A 13962-nucleotide genomic window follows, 5' to 3' on the forward strand; every position below is an offset into this window, starting at 1 on the left:
GCAGTGGGACAGAAAGAGACCCCATTCCTGCCTCTATGACTTACTCTGCTCTCAGCCACACAGAGCCTGTTTTGCAAACCAACACTGTTTTATTGTCAACACAACCAGCTCACTCTGCCCCGAGAAGGCTATGGACAATGGGTGTCTGGGGTCTGTGGGAGAGAAAGGTCAGCACCCTGAGAACTGCTGGGGCTACCACAGGGGCTGGGTGGGTCAGAGGTAGGGTCTGGGGGGCCAGCCGCGGAGGAGCTGGGCCTAGGCTCCCCCTGGCTCATCTGCAGCAGGCCACTGAGAGCGATCAGCTCCGGCCCGCTGAGCCAGGCAGTGGAGGGGCCCCGGGAGGGTGACAGGCCAGGGAGCACCTTGGCAGACATGATGGGGGGCGGCGGCAGCAATTTCAGGGAGCCCATCATCTAAGGAGAGAGAATGGAACGTGTTTCCTGCCAGGCAAGCCTGGAGGCTGGGGTAAGAACAGGGAGGGGAAAGAGCTCTCACCTGCTGGGGGGCCTTGGACAGGTACAGGGGGACACGCTGCCCCTGGGGCAGCAGAGGATCCGAGAGGAAGACGTCTTCACAGCACATCACCGGGAACCCTAGGAGGAAACACCACTAGGGTGGTGGGCTGCGGGCTCCCACCCCAGGCACTGGTTCCCGGAGAAGTTGGGGCAGCCTTGCGCCCCCGGGGGACCAAGGGAAGTACCTGCATCCGGGGGTGCCTGCTGTCCATTCCAATGCCCTGTGGCAGGGGCCACGGGCCTGAGACCCCTGCCCGAGGCTGCCTCGTACAGGGGCCAGAACGAGGGGTGACACAGTGTCCGGCCTGAGAATGAGACTCCTGAGCTCCAATTGGCCCCCTAGGGTGAGGAGGACAGAGCACTGGAGCCTCAGGCCACCGCACAGCTCCATGATCGCCCCAGCCAGCCCCACAGGTTTGCCCCCAACTCACCCACACCGGCCGAGGTCCTGCTTTGGCTTCGTACTTGGGGTCCCAGGGTGCTAATGGAGTCATCCTCGAGGGGGCCACCTCCCAGGCCACCTGGGGGGAACGGGGATCTGGGGGGACACTTGCGGATTATAACAGGCTCACAGTCAGTGAGAGGCTCTTGGGGGTAGTAGAGGCAGCAGGGCCCGTCCTACCTGGGGCTCCTGGGGGCTGCTCAGTGGCCGGGCCTGGCGGGTGGCGGGGCAGCAGCAGCTGTTCTCTCCGGGTCCAGGAAGGGCTATGGGATGGGGGCTGTGGGCTGGAGGGGCAGGGACTGAGGCTGCAGCCACACCGCCCCCACGCACCATCCCCTGGAGCCCAAGGGTGCCTGGTGCAAGGGAGGCCGAGGGACCCAATCTCCAGCAGGGACAATGGAGAAGCCTCCGTAGAGCGCGTGGTGAAGGCATGGAGGCCCCCAATCGCTGTCCCCCCACGGCTCCGTCCGAGCACCTCACCTGTCCCATGGGGGTGTCCCCAGCTCCCTGGGGGTGTCCGCTCCGGAGCTCCAGGGCTCGCCCTGGTCCTTGCCCGCCACAAGGCCTGGTCCCTCGGGAGCCTCCTCCGGGCCCGTGCCCCACCGCGGCGGCGACCAGGGCAACATTCCGCGTTCCCGAGCGCAGGACCGTACCGCCGTGTCCCTGCCGCCCGGCCCGGCCCGCTCAGCCTCCCTCCGCGGCGCGGCGCGAACCTACCCTCCTGGCGAACCCAGCCCAGAGGCCTCGCGGCGACGCCGGCGCCCTGTGCGTCTCCCGGCCACGTGGCGCGTGCCACCCCCCCCCCCGGGCTCCCGCGGGCGCCCCCTGGCGACTGGGCGGTGAATTCCGGAAACAGAGCCCCCCCAACAATCCCGCGACGCGCGTGCTCTCAGACACAGGTACACCTGAGGGCCACCCAGAGGGCTTCTGGCTTCTGTTTATTGCGGCTGACACGACACCTGCGACACCCGCGGTCCTTCCACCCAGACCCTCGGCCCCGGAGGCAGCCAGGCCCGTAGGCCAAGTGGGCCCAGGCCCAGGCCACCCTCACCAAGTGCTTGTCTCAGAGCGCGGAGCCCAGGCGCGTCTTCTGCTCCCGGGGTCCCGGGCGGGGTGGGCCCTGTGCCCCCACCTTCACCCCTAAGGCCGGTCCAGCAGGGCGTGGACGACAGCAGCGATGTAGGGGAGGCCCCTTCCCGGGGCCCCCTCCTCTTCCAGGATGTGATGGGGCTGGCACAGTGACTCCTGGGGGAAGGGGCCGGGTTAGCTTCCCCACGGTGCCCCCCGCGGCTTCCGGCCTGTGGCAGGGGGTCGGGGGCAGACCCGAGCATCACCGTGTGCTCGGGGCTCGGCAACAAATGAGACGCAAGAAAGCTGTCAGCGATAACAGAAGGGAGATAACACGGGGGGTTGGCGGAGGCTCCGGGCGCATGAGAGGCTGGCATCTCAGGAGGGAGATGCTGGTGGGCACAGAGCCATGGCCACAGCCATCACCACGGGGAGCAGACGCGCGCAAACATACACACACACACACAGGCAGGGCGGCCACGGTCTGTACAGTTTATACACAAGAGATAGGGACCCGGCCTGGGCCCCGCATCCCTACAAATATAGATCCTCTCTACAAAATAGAGATAATTTAGCCCCCCCATAGCAGCTGTTGGGGGGGAAGGGGAGGGCACAGGAGGAAGGGGGAGACTCCAGCTCCTGCCACCCCTCACGGGGCACGAAGGGCAGGGGCAGGGCCAGCGGGGACATGAAGGCACCATCAGCACTGAGAGGTGGGAACTCGTGGGGCTACTGGAGGGAGGCCAGAGGCTGGGGGCCCAGGGTCTGGGGACACCAGAGTGGGGCCTCTGAGGTCAGTGTCTGCGAAGAGGGTGCACTAGTGTCTTTGGTCGGGGCTGAAGGCACCGCAAGTGGGGTCGGGTGGAGCAGGGGCCTTATAAATAGAGGGGGAGGGAAAGGGGCAAGGGAGGGCCGATTTTGGGGCCTAGGAACCCAGGAGCCGAGTGTAGGTGACATAGAGCAGCAGCATGAGGACCACGTAGAAGACGACGAAGCCACCCAGACCAGAGGGGGGCCAGAGGGGTGGTAGGGCCTTGCCCCCCACCCACTTCACGGCCTCCAGCGTGGTCCGCAGCCCCCGGGCAGTGCCCTGGAGGAGATCCGAGGGCGAGCACAGGTCAGCCTGGGGGAGAGGAGAGCAGGTGGACAAGGACAAGGGACAGACGTCAGCAGCAGCAGCAAGACAGTCCCTCCCACCCCTGCGCTCACGTGCTGGGGCCAGAACCACGCCCACATGCTGACGTGCCAGGGAGGGGGAGTGCAGGGCAGGAGGAGTGCAGGGCAGGGCATGTGCAGGACAGGTGACATGCAGGGCAGGGGGTGTACTGAGCAGGTGACATGCAGGACAAGATAGGGCCCGCAGGGCAGGGGATGTATAGGACAGGTGACATGCAGGGCAGGGGGCATGCCAAGCAGGGCAGGGGCAGCCTGTGTCTCCATCTGAGAGCAGACACCCGCTGCAAATGGAAGCCCACCATCCATGCCACATGCTCGCCTGAGCCCGGCATGCCACCACTCTTTAGAAAGCAGCCCCCATACCTCAGGCACCCCCATTTTTCGACAGGCTTCTAGGAAACTCTCCACATTCTTCCGAGCCTTGAGGGCACTCAGTTTTGGCTGGGGTGGGTGAAAGAAGAAAATGTGGTAAGGGAGAGGCCACAGGCGCCCCGGCCCATCCCCCACCTCTTCCCTGGCCCCAACTGACCACAGCAGGGGAGGGCACATGGATGAAGGGCACTGAGCGTGGCCGTAGCTGGTTGGCCAGCTGGCACAGGATGACCCCGCTGGCCAGAGCCTCAGCCAGGTCCTCGGGCAGGGGCTGCTGCAGCCGGGACTCAAGGACCTGGGAGTGTAGACCACATAGAGCAGGGGTCAGGGAAGGAGAGGTGTCTGGGAGGCAGGGAGAGTGGGGGGCTCAGGGCTAGCAGGGAACTTGTGCCTGTCCCTTCCTGTCCTCAGGGGAGGTGCCAGAGTGGGCACAGAGGATGTGGAGGGAGGCTGGTCCCAAGGACAGCAACATAAGGAAGTGCCCGGCCCAGGCCCCTGCCACGCAGCTCCCGCCTCTGCTCACCTGGCGCAGCTGAGTCATTAAGTCCTTCTCATCTGGAACCTGGGGGGACCGCCGAGGTCTCAGGACAGAGTCTGGTGAGGAAGGGCCTAGGAGAAAAAGGGGGGCATGGGGCTGCCTCTACTGCTCACCACTGACTCTGTAGCTGGGTCCCGGTGGCCTGGCACCCACACCTCCTGCCTCTCTGCTTGTGGGATTTTCTTTTTCTATTTCATGGAGATGGGGTCTCGCTATGTTACCCAGGCTGGTCTTGAATTCCTGGGCTCAAGCGATCCTCCCACCTGGGCCTCCTAAAGTGCTGCGATTACAGGTGTGAGCCACCACACCTGGCTTGCTTGTGGGATTTTCAACACAAAGGTACAACAGACCCAGAGGGCTCCCAGGGCAGAAGGGTGATGTAGCAGTTGGTGCTGGCAAGCACTGGGTCAGCACTGGGGAGGGCGGGACACCCACCTGAGCCACTCTGAGAGGAGGAACGGAAGAGAAAGCTGTTTGGTCTCTGAATGGAGCCAAGCGGCCGTGGAGCAGGTGCTGTCGCTGGGGCCGGAAGCAGGGACACAGCGACAGGGGCAGGTGAGATAGGCATTCCCTCTGTGTCCCTCTCTCCCAACCAGCCCTCACCAACACAGGCCCCATCCTCCTCCCAAAATCCCTGTCCCACCTGGTCCAGCTATGGGAAGGGGCTCTTGGGAGGCGGGGGCAGGGGCGGGGGCTCCCTGCCCCGCTGCAGCCCCCACTTGGGAGGCACTGGACTTAGGCGGGCCACTGAGGAGAGACAGAAGGGAGTTAGAGGGATGGTCATAGGAAGAGGAGTGGGGAGGGGATGCTGGCAGGAAACCTACTTGTGCATGGCTTGAGTGGACACGGCGGCGGCCCCTCCCACAACAGCCCTGAGCCCTGGCTTCAAGAGGCTGGAACAAGGAGAGGTGGGGTCAGCAGCTAGCCCCGAGGCAGAACGGCTCAGCGGGGCTCAGTGGCCCCATTTCCAGGGCTCAGTGTCCAGCAACAGCCCGGGCGGCCCTGGGTCCCACCTATCCTTCCTGGGGGCCCCCCACGCCCCGCTCTGCTGCTGCTGCCGCCGTTCCCGCTCCTGCCACAGCTGCAAGGTGTCCGGACGCCGCCGCTCCTCTCCTGCCGGCTCCTCCCGCCTGAGGTACCAAGACAGGGCAAGAGGGGCAGACCCCGGGGTCAGGGAAGGAGGGGGTTGGGGGGTGGGAGGATCGGGCAGTGGCGTCAGTTAGGGGGCTTGGGGTACCTGCTGCTTGGTGCCCTCTCCCTGTCCCCTGCCCCAGGGCTTAATTCGGGTGGTCGCTGCTCCTAAGGAGAGAACAGCAGAGCAGCTGAGAGCAGGCCTGTGCCCATGCCTACCCTGTCCCCTCCTCCAGCTCCCCTCCCTTGGGAGAGGCACAGCTGGGCTCTCACCTCCACACTGCCTCGCTCTTCATCCTCCTCGGGGACGTGGCTGTCGATGAAGTCAATCTGCTCAGGGTCTCCGTCCGCTGGGGACGCCAGCATGTCAGCAAGTGAGCAGGGACCCAGGCCCTGGTCCAGCCCAGCTCCCAGCCAGCCCTGCTACTCACCTGAGCCGTCCTCCTTGCGTTCTCTGGGCCCCCGGGGCTCCCGGGCCAGCTCTGAGATCCGGAATGACAGCTCTGAAAATTCATCTGTTGACTGTAAAGGCAGAGGCAGAGATGGGAGATGGCCTCTCTGCACATGGGGGCTCGGGACGTGGGGCGTCCTGTGTGGGACTAAGCTCAGGGTCTCTGCTGAACCAGCCCTTCCCTGGGATGCTGGGCAGAGGGAAGGAAGAGGACAGCTCCAGCCTCTGCCTGCCACCCTGCAATTTGGAGGTCCCCAGTTCAGAGGTGCTCTCCCAGGGCTGATACCCTCAATCTCCCATGGACAGGATGCCCTTACCTCATTTCCAGACCACCTCTTGCTGCCACTATCAACGCTGTGGAAGCCTGAGTCCAGCCCGCCATTGTACCGATGTCCCGGAAACAGATCCTCTGCAGGGCTGGGGCCAGCCAGGCAGATCTGGTCAGCCTGATGCTGGACAACAGCCCCACAACCTCCTGCCAGAAAGCAGGGGGTGCCTGGGGCTGGGAAGGGGCATTCAGTAACCCAGGGCTTTCTTCCTCCCCACCTAGGACTTACCAGGGACTGAAACTCGGGGGCCGAGAAGGGGCCAGGTCCCCCAGGGCCGACCCACGCTGCCCGGCCTCTGTGGACAAGTACTTGAAGATATGAAGTTTCCCCTTCAGGCAGACCTGTGTGTGGGGCAACACACACCAGGGAGTTGGCAGGGAGGGCAGCTCCCCGGATCCTGCTCAGCTACCCAAGGGGACCAACCCCACTCCTGCCTAGCCACACCCCTGTCCCCGTGGCCCCCCAGGCACCCGCCTCACCTGGGCAGGCGGACTCTGCAGAGGGTTGCTGTCCAGCAGAATGACCTGCAGGTGCCTGAGGCGGCAGAAGGAGACCGGGATGCGGGAGACACGGTTACAGGAGAAATCCAGGCGGACCAGAGGGAGGTCCCCCAGCTCTGGAGCAGGTGGGCAAGGGAAGAGTCAGGAGCATGCTCAGGGCTGTGGCCTCACGCTCACTCCCTTGCCCTTGGCTTCAGCTGGCCAGTCACCCTGGGTGCAGCACAGCCTCTCCCCTGGGTGGCTCAAGTCATTCCCCGGGAACAACCTCCCTGCTCCTCTCTCCACGCGATTCTGGTCCACAGTCTAAGCCAGCCTCCCAGAGAGGGCCATCCGGACGTCGGCTCAGCCTCCCCGGGAAGGCCCATCCGGATGTCAGGTCCCACCCAGCCCTGTCTGTCCCTCCTCATCTCCTCGCCTGCCCACCCCACACTCCAACCCACCCTCCATTTTCAAATGATCAGCACAAGACACAAACCCTGTTCAAACACCTCCTGTGACATGCAGCCAGGGCTGCCGATGTTAAGCGGGTTGTGGCCACCCGGGAGTCCCCTCTCCCCAGCACGGGCCCAGCACTGCACCCTGCATGAAGTGCTGCCTGCCCACAGGGAAAGGTGCTTTTTGCTCATCTTAAAAAGGCACAGTCTGGGCCTGGCGCGGTGGCTCACGCCTATAATCCCAGCACTTTGGGAGGCCGAGGCAGGTGGATCACAAGATCAAAAGATCGAGACCACCCTGGCTAACATGGTGAAACCCTGTCTTTACTAAAAATACAAAAAATTAGCCGGGTGTGGTGGCGGATGCCTGTGGTCCCAGCTACTTGGGAGGCTGAGGCAGCAGAATGGCGTGAACCTGGGAGGCGGAGCTTGTGGTGAGCTGAGATCACACCACTGCCTCCAGCCTGGGCGACAGAGCAAGACTCTGTCTCAAAAATAAATAAATAAATAAATAAAAGGCACAGTCTGGATTCATGGTGGCCCTAAGCACAGAATAAAAACCACAGCTCCCTAACCCAGCATGAGGAAGGCTTCCATGACCTGGCTCCACGCACGTTTCCCACCTCACTGCCCACCCCTCCGGGCCCTCAGCTTCTGAGCCTTCCCAGGTGCTGTTTGCTCAGCTAGGAGAACTCCATTTTCCCCGTCCATCCATCTTTCAAGGTTCAGCTCAAGCGTCACCACATCGGTGGATCTTTCCAGACATCCCAGATTGGATGGAACTCATTGCTCTTGCCTCTGTCCCCGGGGCATCTTGCTTGGATTTCTTTTTATGGCCCAGAGAGAGCCCTTCCTACCCCTTTTGACTGGGAAGGAAGAGGGCAGGTACAGAAAGGGTCAGGGAGTGGGGAAACAGGGAAAGTGGATGACCACCTCACTCCCTCCTTGTTCTTCAAAACCAAGTTCACAGTCGAGGATGGCACAGGCCTTCCTGCCACGCCTGGCTTGCCTTCCTAAACCCATGCTTTGCACATGCTGGGTCCTCTGCCTGGATGCAGAAGGGTGGGGAATTCTCCTTCAATGGCCGGCTCCCACTGCGCCTGCGCCTCAGGTGAAGTCTTCCCCAGGTCCCCTACGCAGAGTCCAGTGCCGCCTCCCTCTAGCCCCCGTCCGGGGAACCCGCCACGGAACTTCCCTATGACTGTTTGTCTCTCCTCAAGAAGCCATTAAATCCCTAAGAGATGACCCCAGATCTTAGTCACATCACCCGCATCTACCCGGTCCCAACCTAAAACACAGGAATCATACACACACACACACACACACACAAACAACACACGTACACACACACACAACACACAAACACACACAACACATACACATACACACAACACACAGAACACACAGACATAAACACACACAACACAGACATAAACACACACAACATATACACAAAGACACACACAGACACAAACACATCCACATGCACACAGACACAAACACACACACGACATAACGCAGACATAAACATAACACACACACAAACACAGACACACACACACACACACATACACATGCACATAGACACAGACACATAGACACAACACATACACACACACATGCACACAGACACACACACAAGACATAAACAACACACACAGACACAAACACACACTGCTGCCTGCTGAACAAAAGGCATGCCTGCTTTGGGGCAGAGGCTATCAGTGCATCACAACGAGCACATTAAATGCGCCACTTGGGCCCTGGCACTGGCCCTGGCATCTCCAGGAGGAGTGGCGGAGCATCCCCTGACTCAGTTGTTTGAGAGCCCCTGCTGGGATGAGCAGGGCTGCTGGGTGACCTTGAAGGCCCCCTCTGACCTTGCCAGTCTACCTGGAGCTGATGCACCCACCAGCTCCCCTTCTGTGCCTGTGTCCACGTTTCTAACAGAGCTGCTCATCTGCGCCCTGCCAGCATCAGAGGGTTGCTAGGTCAAGATCAAATCAGATCGTTTACAGTTCGTTTTATATACTGCAAAAGCCTGGGCAATGAAGGTGTAATTCTCCTCTGAAGATTCCTGGCCTGTAACCTCTTCAAAGCACATACACTGTTATGGACTGAAATGTGTCCCCCAAAAAGTCCTCTGCTGAAATCCTAACCCCCAAAGTGATGGGATTAGGAAGCAAGGCCTTAGGGAGGGAATTGAGATCATGAGGGTGGAGCCCTCATCAGTGAGAGTTGTGCTTCTTTATCAAAGAGGCCCCAGAGGGCTGTCTCTGCTCTCCGCCATTGGAGAGTACCACGAGGAGCCGGCAGTCTGCAGCCAGGAAAAGCACCCTGCCAGAAGCTGACCATGGAAGCACCCAGATCCTGAACTTCAGCTTCCAGAACTGTGAAAAATGAATGCCTGCCATGTATAAGCTACCCAGTCTGCAGTGTTTTCGTTACCGCAGCCTGAGCCAACTGGGACGCACACACAAACACCTCCTCTCCAGTTCTTCATTCTTCTCACCTTCAGGCAGCGTACTGAGCTGGTTCCTCCGGACATTGAGGTCCCGCAGGGAAGAGAGGCCACACAGTTCTGCGGGCAGGGATTGGAGCTCGTTGCTGCTCACATCCTGGTATCAGGAAGGCAGTGGGAAGGGGCCATGAGACCAGGCCCAGCAGAACCCAGCCTCCCGTCTCTGTCTTTGCTCCAGGCCCTCCCCAACCTCCCCCTAGAAGGTCCCTGCTGCCTGGCTCAGGAGTCCCTTTCCTGGCCCTGTCCCCATTCTCACAAGCTGTCGCAGGCTTCCCAGGGTGCCGATGTCAGGGGGCAGGGTTCCCAGCTTGTTGTTGCTGATGATGAGGACCCTCAGGGGCAGCTGGCAGATGTAGGGTGGCAGCAACGACAGCTGGTTTCGGCTGTGGAAGGGAGAAAGGCAGCGGGCTGGCTCCCCAGGCATGGCATCCCAGCACTGCCATCCTCTCAGGGTCACCGGGTGGGTCACTCAGTAGTACTTGAGACTGAGAAGGACACGCTCCCACGTGGCCCTGGCTCAGCCTCCCTACCTGAGGTTGAGGTAGGTGAGGGCTGTGAGATTCCCCAAGGCTGGGTTCAGGCATCTCAGGCAATTGTGGTAGAGGCTCAGGCCCTCCAGGGACACCAGCTGGCACGCTGCCTCGGGCACCTCGGGAAACCGGTTCCGGGACAGGTCTAGGGAAAAGGAGGTGTCAGGGGAGAGTTGCGGAAAGGCCCAGCCCCGGACAGGACCTTCAGTCCCTCCAGAGCCGGCTGCCTGCTCCCTAACCTCCAGACCTAAAGATTCAAGGCCATCAATGTGGCCTCCCAGGAGAGATAACAAAGCCTTCTGCCAATGGGAGCACATTCCAGGCGTGACCAGAATGGCACAGGGAAGGCAAAGGCCTTAGTGTCACTGGGCTGGAGAAGCCTCAGACTTGGGGGTTGGGGAATGTCAGTGGAGGGCTATCCTGGAGAGCAGCTGGAGTCTCTAACTCCTGTGGTTCCTGTTCAGAGATGCCAGGTGAGGTGGAGGACAGAAGGTGAGAGGAGGGGTTGGTGCTCACGGGAAAACAGTAAGGCGAGGGGCTGGGGGGCTCCCGGAGGGAATATGGGAAACCCCTGGGGCAAACCACAGGGAGAGCCCATCCCTCCTCGGGGCCCTTCTTCCCTACTCCAGTGTGTTTTCAACACGGGAAAAACCACAGGTCACTCTATCTTGGTTCTAGAGATTAAGTCCCTGACACCAGACGAGTTTTTCTCCAGCCCCAAGGACCAGCAAGCCAAGTCCAAAGTACCATAAAGTTACTGATTCCCAAGGGCTGGGAGGGAAGGGCAAGAAGACCTGGTTGGAGATGGGAGCTGGAGTTCCCAGGTCCCTCCCATCTGGGCTTCTCTGGCCCAGGGCAGGCATCTTTCCTACCCTCTGCTAGCCCTAGCAGCCCCGCTCTGCTTCCTCTCTTACTGACACAGACTTCAAGAGATCAGCAACTGTGTGAGCATCTCAGGCATGGTGAGGGTGGAGAGTGTTGGGGGGTGCTGGGGTCTACAATCACCCTGTTATCTGGAGCACCGCCTTGCTATGCGGAGGCTGGCGGCCTCGGGATTCCCTCTAGCACGGAGCCACTAACGGCTTAGACCTGGAGAAGCCTGCCTTTCTGTTTCCTTGGCCCAGCCTGTCCTGGGAGGGGCCCAGGGCCCGCGATGGGGAGTCCCAGGCCACAGACCTGGTGAGCTTCTCCAAGGGCCCTTCTCAGGGAAGGGCAGGCCAGCAAAAGCAAGCAGAGGAGAGGAGAAGCTGGGTATATCCCCCAAGGAAATGAGTCTTGTGACAGGAAATGAAGTAGAAACAATCTGTCAGGTTCTGGCTCTGGTAGGCCCCGTGTTTACCAGGGTGGATAACAGCCTGATGCCCCAGGACCCCTCTCTCTTCCTCTCTGCCCAGCCCTGGTGCACAGACAGAAGCCCTAGCCTGGGAGATGACCGTTCTGGAGAGGGTGGGGGCACAGCATCTGCCCCTCCCAGCCTCGCCTCCACCTGCCCGCTTTCTCTGTGTCGGCAAATGTGTTTGTGTGTGTGCATGTGGACGAAGGGGGTGGAGACCGAGTTCTCAGAGTTCTGATGGGGTAGACGGTGGCGAAGACAAAAGCTAGGAGCAGAAGGGAGCTCAGGCAGGAGACAGGGCACAGGGGGCACAGGATGTGGTCTGGGAGAGAATGAGCTGCACTTCTCCTTCGCAAGATGGCCCCTCCCCGCCACCTCAGGATTCTTCCTACTATCACCCCAGGGAGCCTAGTCCAAGGGAGATCAGGGACCCAAGACATAGGGGACACGCAGAGAAGACACTCAGAAAGAGATGGGAGACGGGAGGGGAAGGCTCAAGGCAGTCCAGGCAGCAAGGCACTGATGCTTTTCGTCTGCTTGGAGGGCGAGGAGAGATGGAGGGCAGGGTAGGGGCAACTGTATGTTTTTGTCACTTCCCCTTTCTGCACCAGCCTGTAAGCACCCTGTTTGGGGACAGGGGACAGAGGAGAGAATTCTGGACAAGAGGGACTCCACTTGGCCTAGAACCTGGGCCCTGGAAGGACTGAGGATTCCTGCGTGGAGAGTGGGGCAGAGGAGGGTTCTCGGGAAGCTGGGATTTTCCCCTGCAAGCTCACAGGAGCGCGGCTGCACCCTGAGCCGGAATGCTGGGGGAGGAGGTGGCAGAGGGCAGGAGCTGGGAGGGGCTGGGGAGCTCCGGGTAGTTTTCCCCAAGAGTCCACACAGGGAGAGACAGCCTAAGGAAGTAAAGAATAACATTTGGTCTTTGTCAAAAAAACAACCAAGGGGGAGGGGAAGGGAACAGACAGTGAGTGTCACACAGCTGCTGAGGTCAATCTGGAGCATGGGGTTAGGTGGGGGTGGGAGGGAACCGGGCTGTAAGGGGTAGGAACGGCTCCTGGAGCTCACTCATTCCCGATCTCACGTGTTGCAGAGCAGGCGAGATCAGTGGGGAGGTTTCGACTGGTTCTCCCCAGAAGAGGGGAGAGGGCGTGTGCCAGTGCCGGCCTGAGTGTTCCCAGGTGAGCAGGCACCTGCTTAGGGAGAAATAAGCACTTTCCTCCAGCTCTGGTCCCTCACCCTGCAGATGGAGAGGAGGAAGAGGCCTGGGCTAGGGTGAGGCTTCGGGAATGCAGTCCTCCTCCCTGATCCTGATCCCCACCCCCAGTTGCCGGCCCAAGGTCATAGGCTGCCTCCTGAGTAGCTGAGGCCTGACTCACCTGTCACAGTTAAGTCCCCCACCCCCTACCATCCACAGACACCAGGGTGGAGGTGCATGGTTGGACACATCCTGCTGGTGGAGGCGCGGAAGGACAGTCTCTAGCTGGCCAGCACTCCCAGCTAGCAGATAAGACTTCTTTCCCTCCAGCAACGGCCTCAAGTCCCTCCCCTGGGGTAAAGCAAAAACTGAAATGGGAATTCTAAGATCCCTATGAGGTCACAGGCTCCACAGTGACCTCACAGGCTTAGGAAGGAGGAGGAGGAATCTCAGATAAGCGGGTTGGGGATAATAGGCGGAAGAGCTCAGGGAGAAAAGAGTGAAGGGAGGTAGACATTTGCTTCTTTCCCATAGGCTGGAGGGCTGCGTGGACAGTGGAGAGAGCCAGGACCTTAGGGAGCGGGGTTGCGGCACAGAAAGCAGAAACCTCGGGCTTAGGGGCCAGTCACTGCGAAGGGGGTGCCCGGGGCTGCTCGGATCTCGGTGGGACGGGGGTTAAGAGGTGTTGATGAAGAGGGAGAGAAAGCAGTTATTAGAGGAGCGCGTGGGGACTGCTTCATAGACCGATTGGAGCTGAGGTTAAGAGATCATGTAAATAAGCCAACCAGGTGAGGGGCGGGACCATCCTACAGGTGCGCAGCTATGCAAATAAAGAGAAAGGAGAAATCTCTCCCAACGCTCGGAGGCGCCGGGCATTCTGTGCAAACAAGAAGCACGTTCATTGCCTAGGAGGTTCTCAAAGACGGGAGGAGGTTGCTGCAGGTTTACGGCAATCAGGAGGGGCAGCAACCCTGGCCGCCAGGTGGGGTTGGGCGGGCCCGACTCCCGGGCTGGGCGGGGTCCGGGGTGGGGCTATGCAAATGAGGGTCCCGGTCGGGCCCGCGGCCCGGCTGCACTCACCAGCCTGGGTGATGTCTGACAGGTCGTAGCTACGGGCCGCGCCCCGGGGGAAGTGCTTCAAGCGCCGGTTAGACAGGTTCAGGGTCCCGGTGGCCACGGCCTCCTCTAGGGCCCGCTCTGCACTGCGGCTCCCCGGCAGACCCGCAGACCCGGGCACAGAGGTCGTGGCTGCCGCCTCCTCACCCCCAGCGACGAGCGGAGCCGCTACGGCCGCCGCCATCCGCTCCCGGCGGCTCCCGCTGCCTGACTGACGGGACCGGCCGTCCCTCCTTCCCGCACCCCCTCCTTGGAGCCGCCGTAGTTGCCTCAAGGGGGAGGGAGCGGCGTCCGGGACCCGACGGACC

At 61.1% G+C, this 13962-nt stretch overlaps 3 protein-coding genes across 5 annotated transcripts; all 3 read right to left on the reverse strand.

Moving 5' to 3' along the window:
- Positions 1 to 69: 69 nt before the first annotated feature.
- SAP25 (Sin3A associated protein 25) lies at positions 70 to 1741 on the reverse strand. Of its 2 annotated transcripts, none has more exons than XM_032756095.2 (6): positions 1438 to 1741; positions 1138 to 1220; positions 947 to 1053; positions 701 to 854; positions 496 to 593; positions 70 to 413 (listed from the first exon to the last, which is right to left on the reverse strand). In XM_032756095.2, the coding sequence occupies exons 1-6, from the start codon at positions 1581 to 1583 to the stop codon at positions 129 to 131; spliced, it is 873 nt and encodes a 290-aa protein (XP_032611986.1). In that variant the 5' UTR covers positions 1584 to 1741; the 3' UTR covers positions 70 to 128. The 2 variants fall into 2 exon arrangements, with proteins under 2 accessions (XP_032611986.1, XP_032611985.1); XM_032756094.2 differs by having other exon boundaries at positions 1138 to 1241.
- Positions 1742 to 1758: 17 nt separating this feature from the next.
- On the reverse strand, positions 1759 to 2402 carry LOC116810959 (collagen alpha-1(I) chain). Its single transcript, XM_032756096.2, has one exon. It carries the CDS (start codon positions 2400 to 2402, stop codon positions 1896 to 1898), a length of 507 nt encoding a protein of 168 aa, XP_032611987.1. The 3' UTR covers positions 1759 to 1895.
- A 101-nt stretch (positions 2403 to 2503) lies between these two features.
- LRCH4 (leucine rich repeats and calponin homology domain containing 4) lies at positions 2504 to 13946 on the reverse strand. 2 transcript variants are annotated; one of them, XM_032756086.2, is made up of 18 exons: positions 13619 to 13944; positions 10008 to 10152; positions 9734 to 9860; positions 9469 to 9574; positions 6502 to 6638; positions 6251 to 6363; positions 6011 to 6110; positions 5674 to 5764; positions 5516 to 5592; positions 5349 to 5410; positions 5125 to 5241; positions 4936 to 5004; positions 4755 to 4858; positions 4547 to 4630; positions 4097 to 4182; positions 3731 to 3868; positions 3565 to 3642; positions 2504 to 3148 (listed from the first exon to the last, which is right to left on the reverse strand). In XM_032756086.2, exons 1-18 carry the CDS (start codon positions 13836 to 13838, stop codon positions 2951 to 2953), a joined length of 2052 nt encoding a protein of 683 aa, XP_032611977.1. In that variant the 5' UTR covers positions 13839 to 13944; the 3' UTR covers positions 2504 to 2950. The 2 variants fall into 2 exon arrangements, with proteins under 2 accessions (XP_032611977.1, XP_032611978.1); XM_032756087.2 differs by lacking the exon at positions 3731 to 3868 and having other exon boundaries at positions 13619 to 13946.
- Positions 13947 to 13962: the final 16 nt, after the last annotated feature.

This window comes from Hylobates moloch, unplaced genomic scaffold (assembly GCF_009828535.3).
Source record: "Hylobates moloch isolate HMO894 unplaced genomic scaffold, HMol_V3 SCAFFOLD_1, whole genome shotgun sequence".
NCBI classification, from domain to species: Eukaryota; Metazoa; Chordata; class Mammalia; order Primates; family Hylobatidae; genus Hylobates; species Hylobates moloch.

Coding starts and splice junctions, on each gene's coding strand:
- SAP25 (XM_032756094.2), bottom strand. CDS start 1,583: ATGTTGCCCTGGTCGCCGCCGCGGTGGGGCACGGGCCCGGAGGAGGCT. Junction 1,054..1,137: donor GCAGCCCCCAGGAGCCCCAG/GTAGGACGGGCC, acceptor GTGTCCCCCCAG/ATCCCCGTTCCCCCCAGGTG. Junction 594..700: donor GCAGGCACCCCCGGATGCAG/GTACTTCCCTTG, acceptor GTTTCCTCCTAG/GGTTCCCGGTGATGTGCTGT.
- LOC116810959 (XM_032756096.2), bottom strand. CDS start 2,402: ATGCCAGCCTCTCATGCGCCCGGAGCCTCCGCCAACCCCCCGTGTTAT.
- LRCH4 (XM_032756086.2), bottom strand. CDS start 13,838: ATGGCGGCGGCCGTAGCGGCTCCGCTCGTCGCTGGGGGTGAGGAGGCG. Junction 9,575..9,733: donor TGGGAAGCCTGCGACAGCTT/GTGAGAATGGGG, acceptor TCCTGATACCAG/GATGTGAGCAGCAACGAGCT. Junction 4,183..4,546: donor CTCCTCTCAGAGTGGCTCAG/GTGGGTGTCCCG, acceptor TTTTTCTCCTAG/GCCCTTCCTCACCAGACTCT.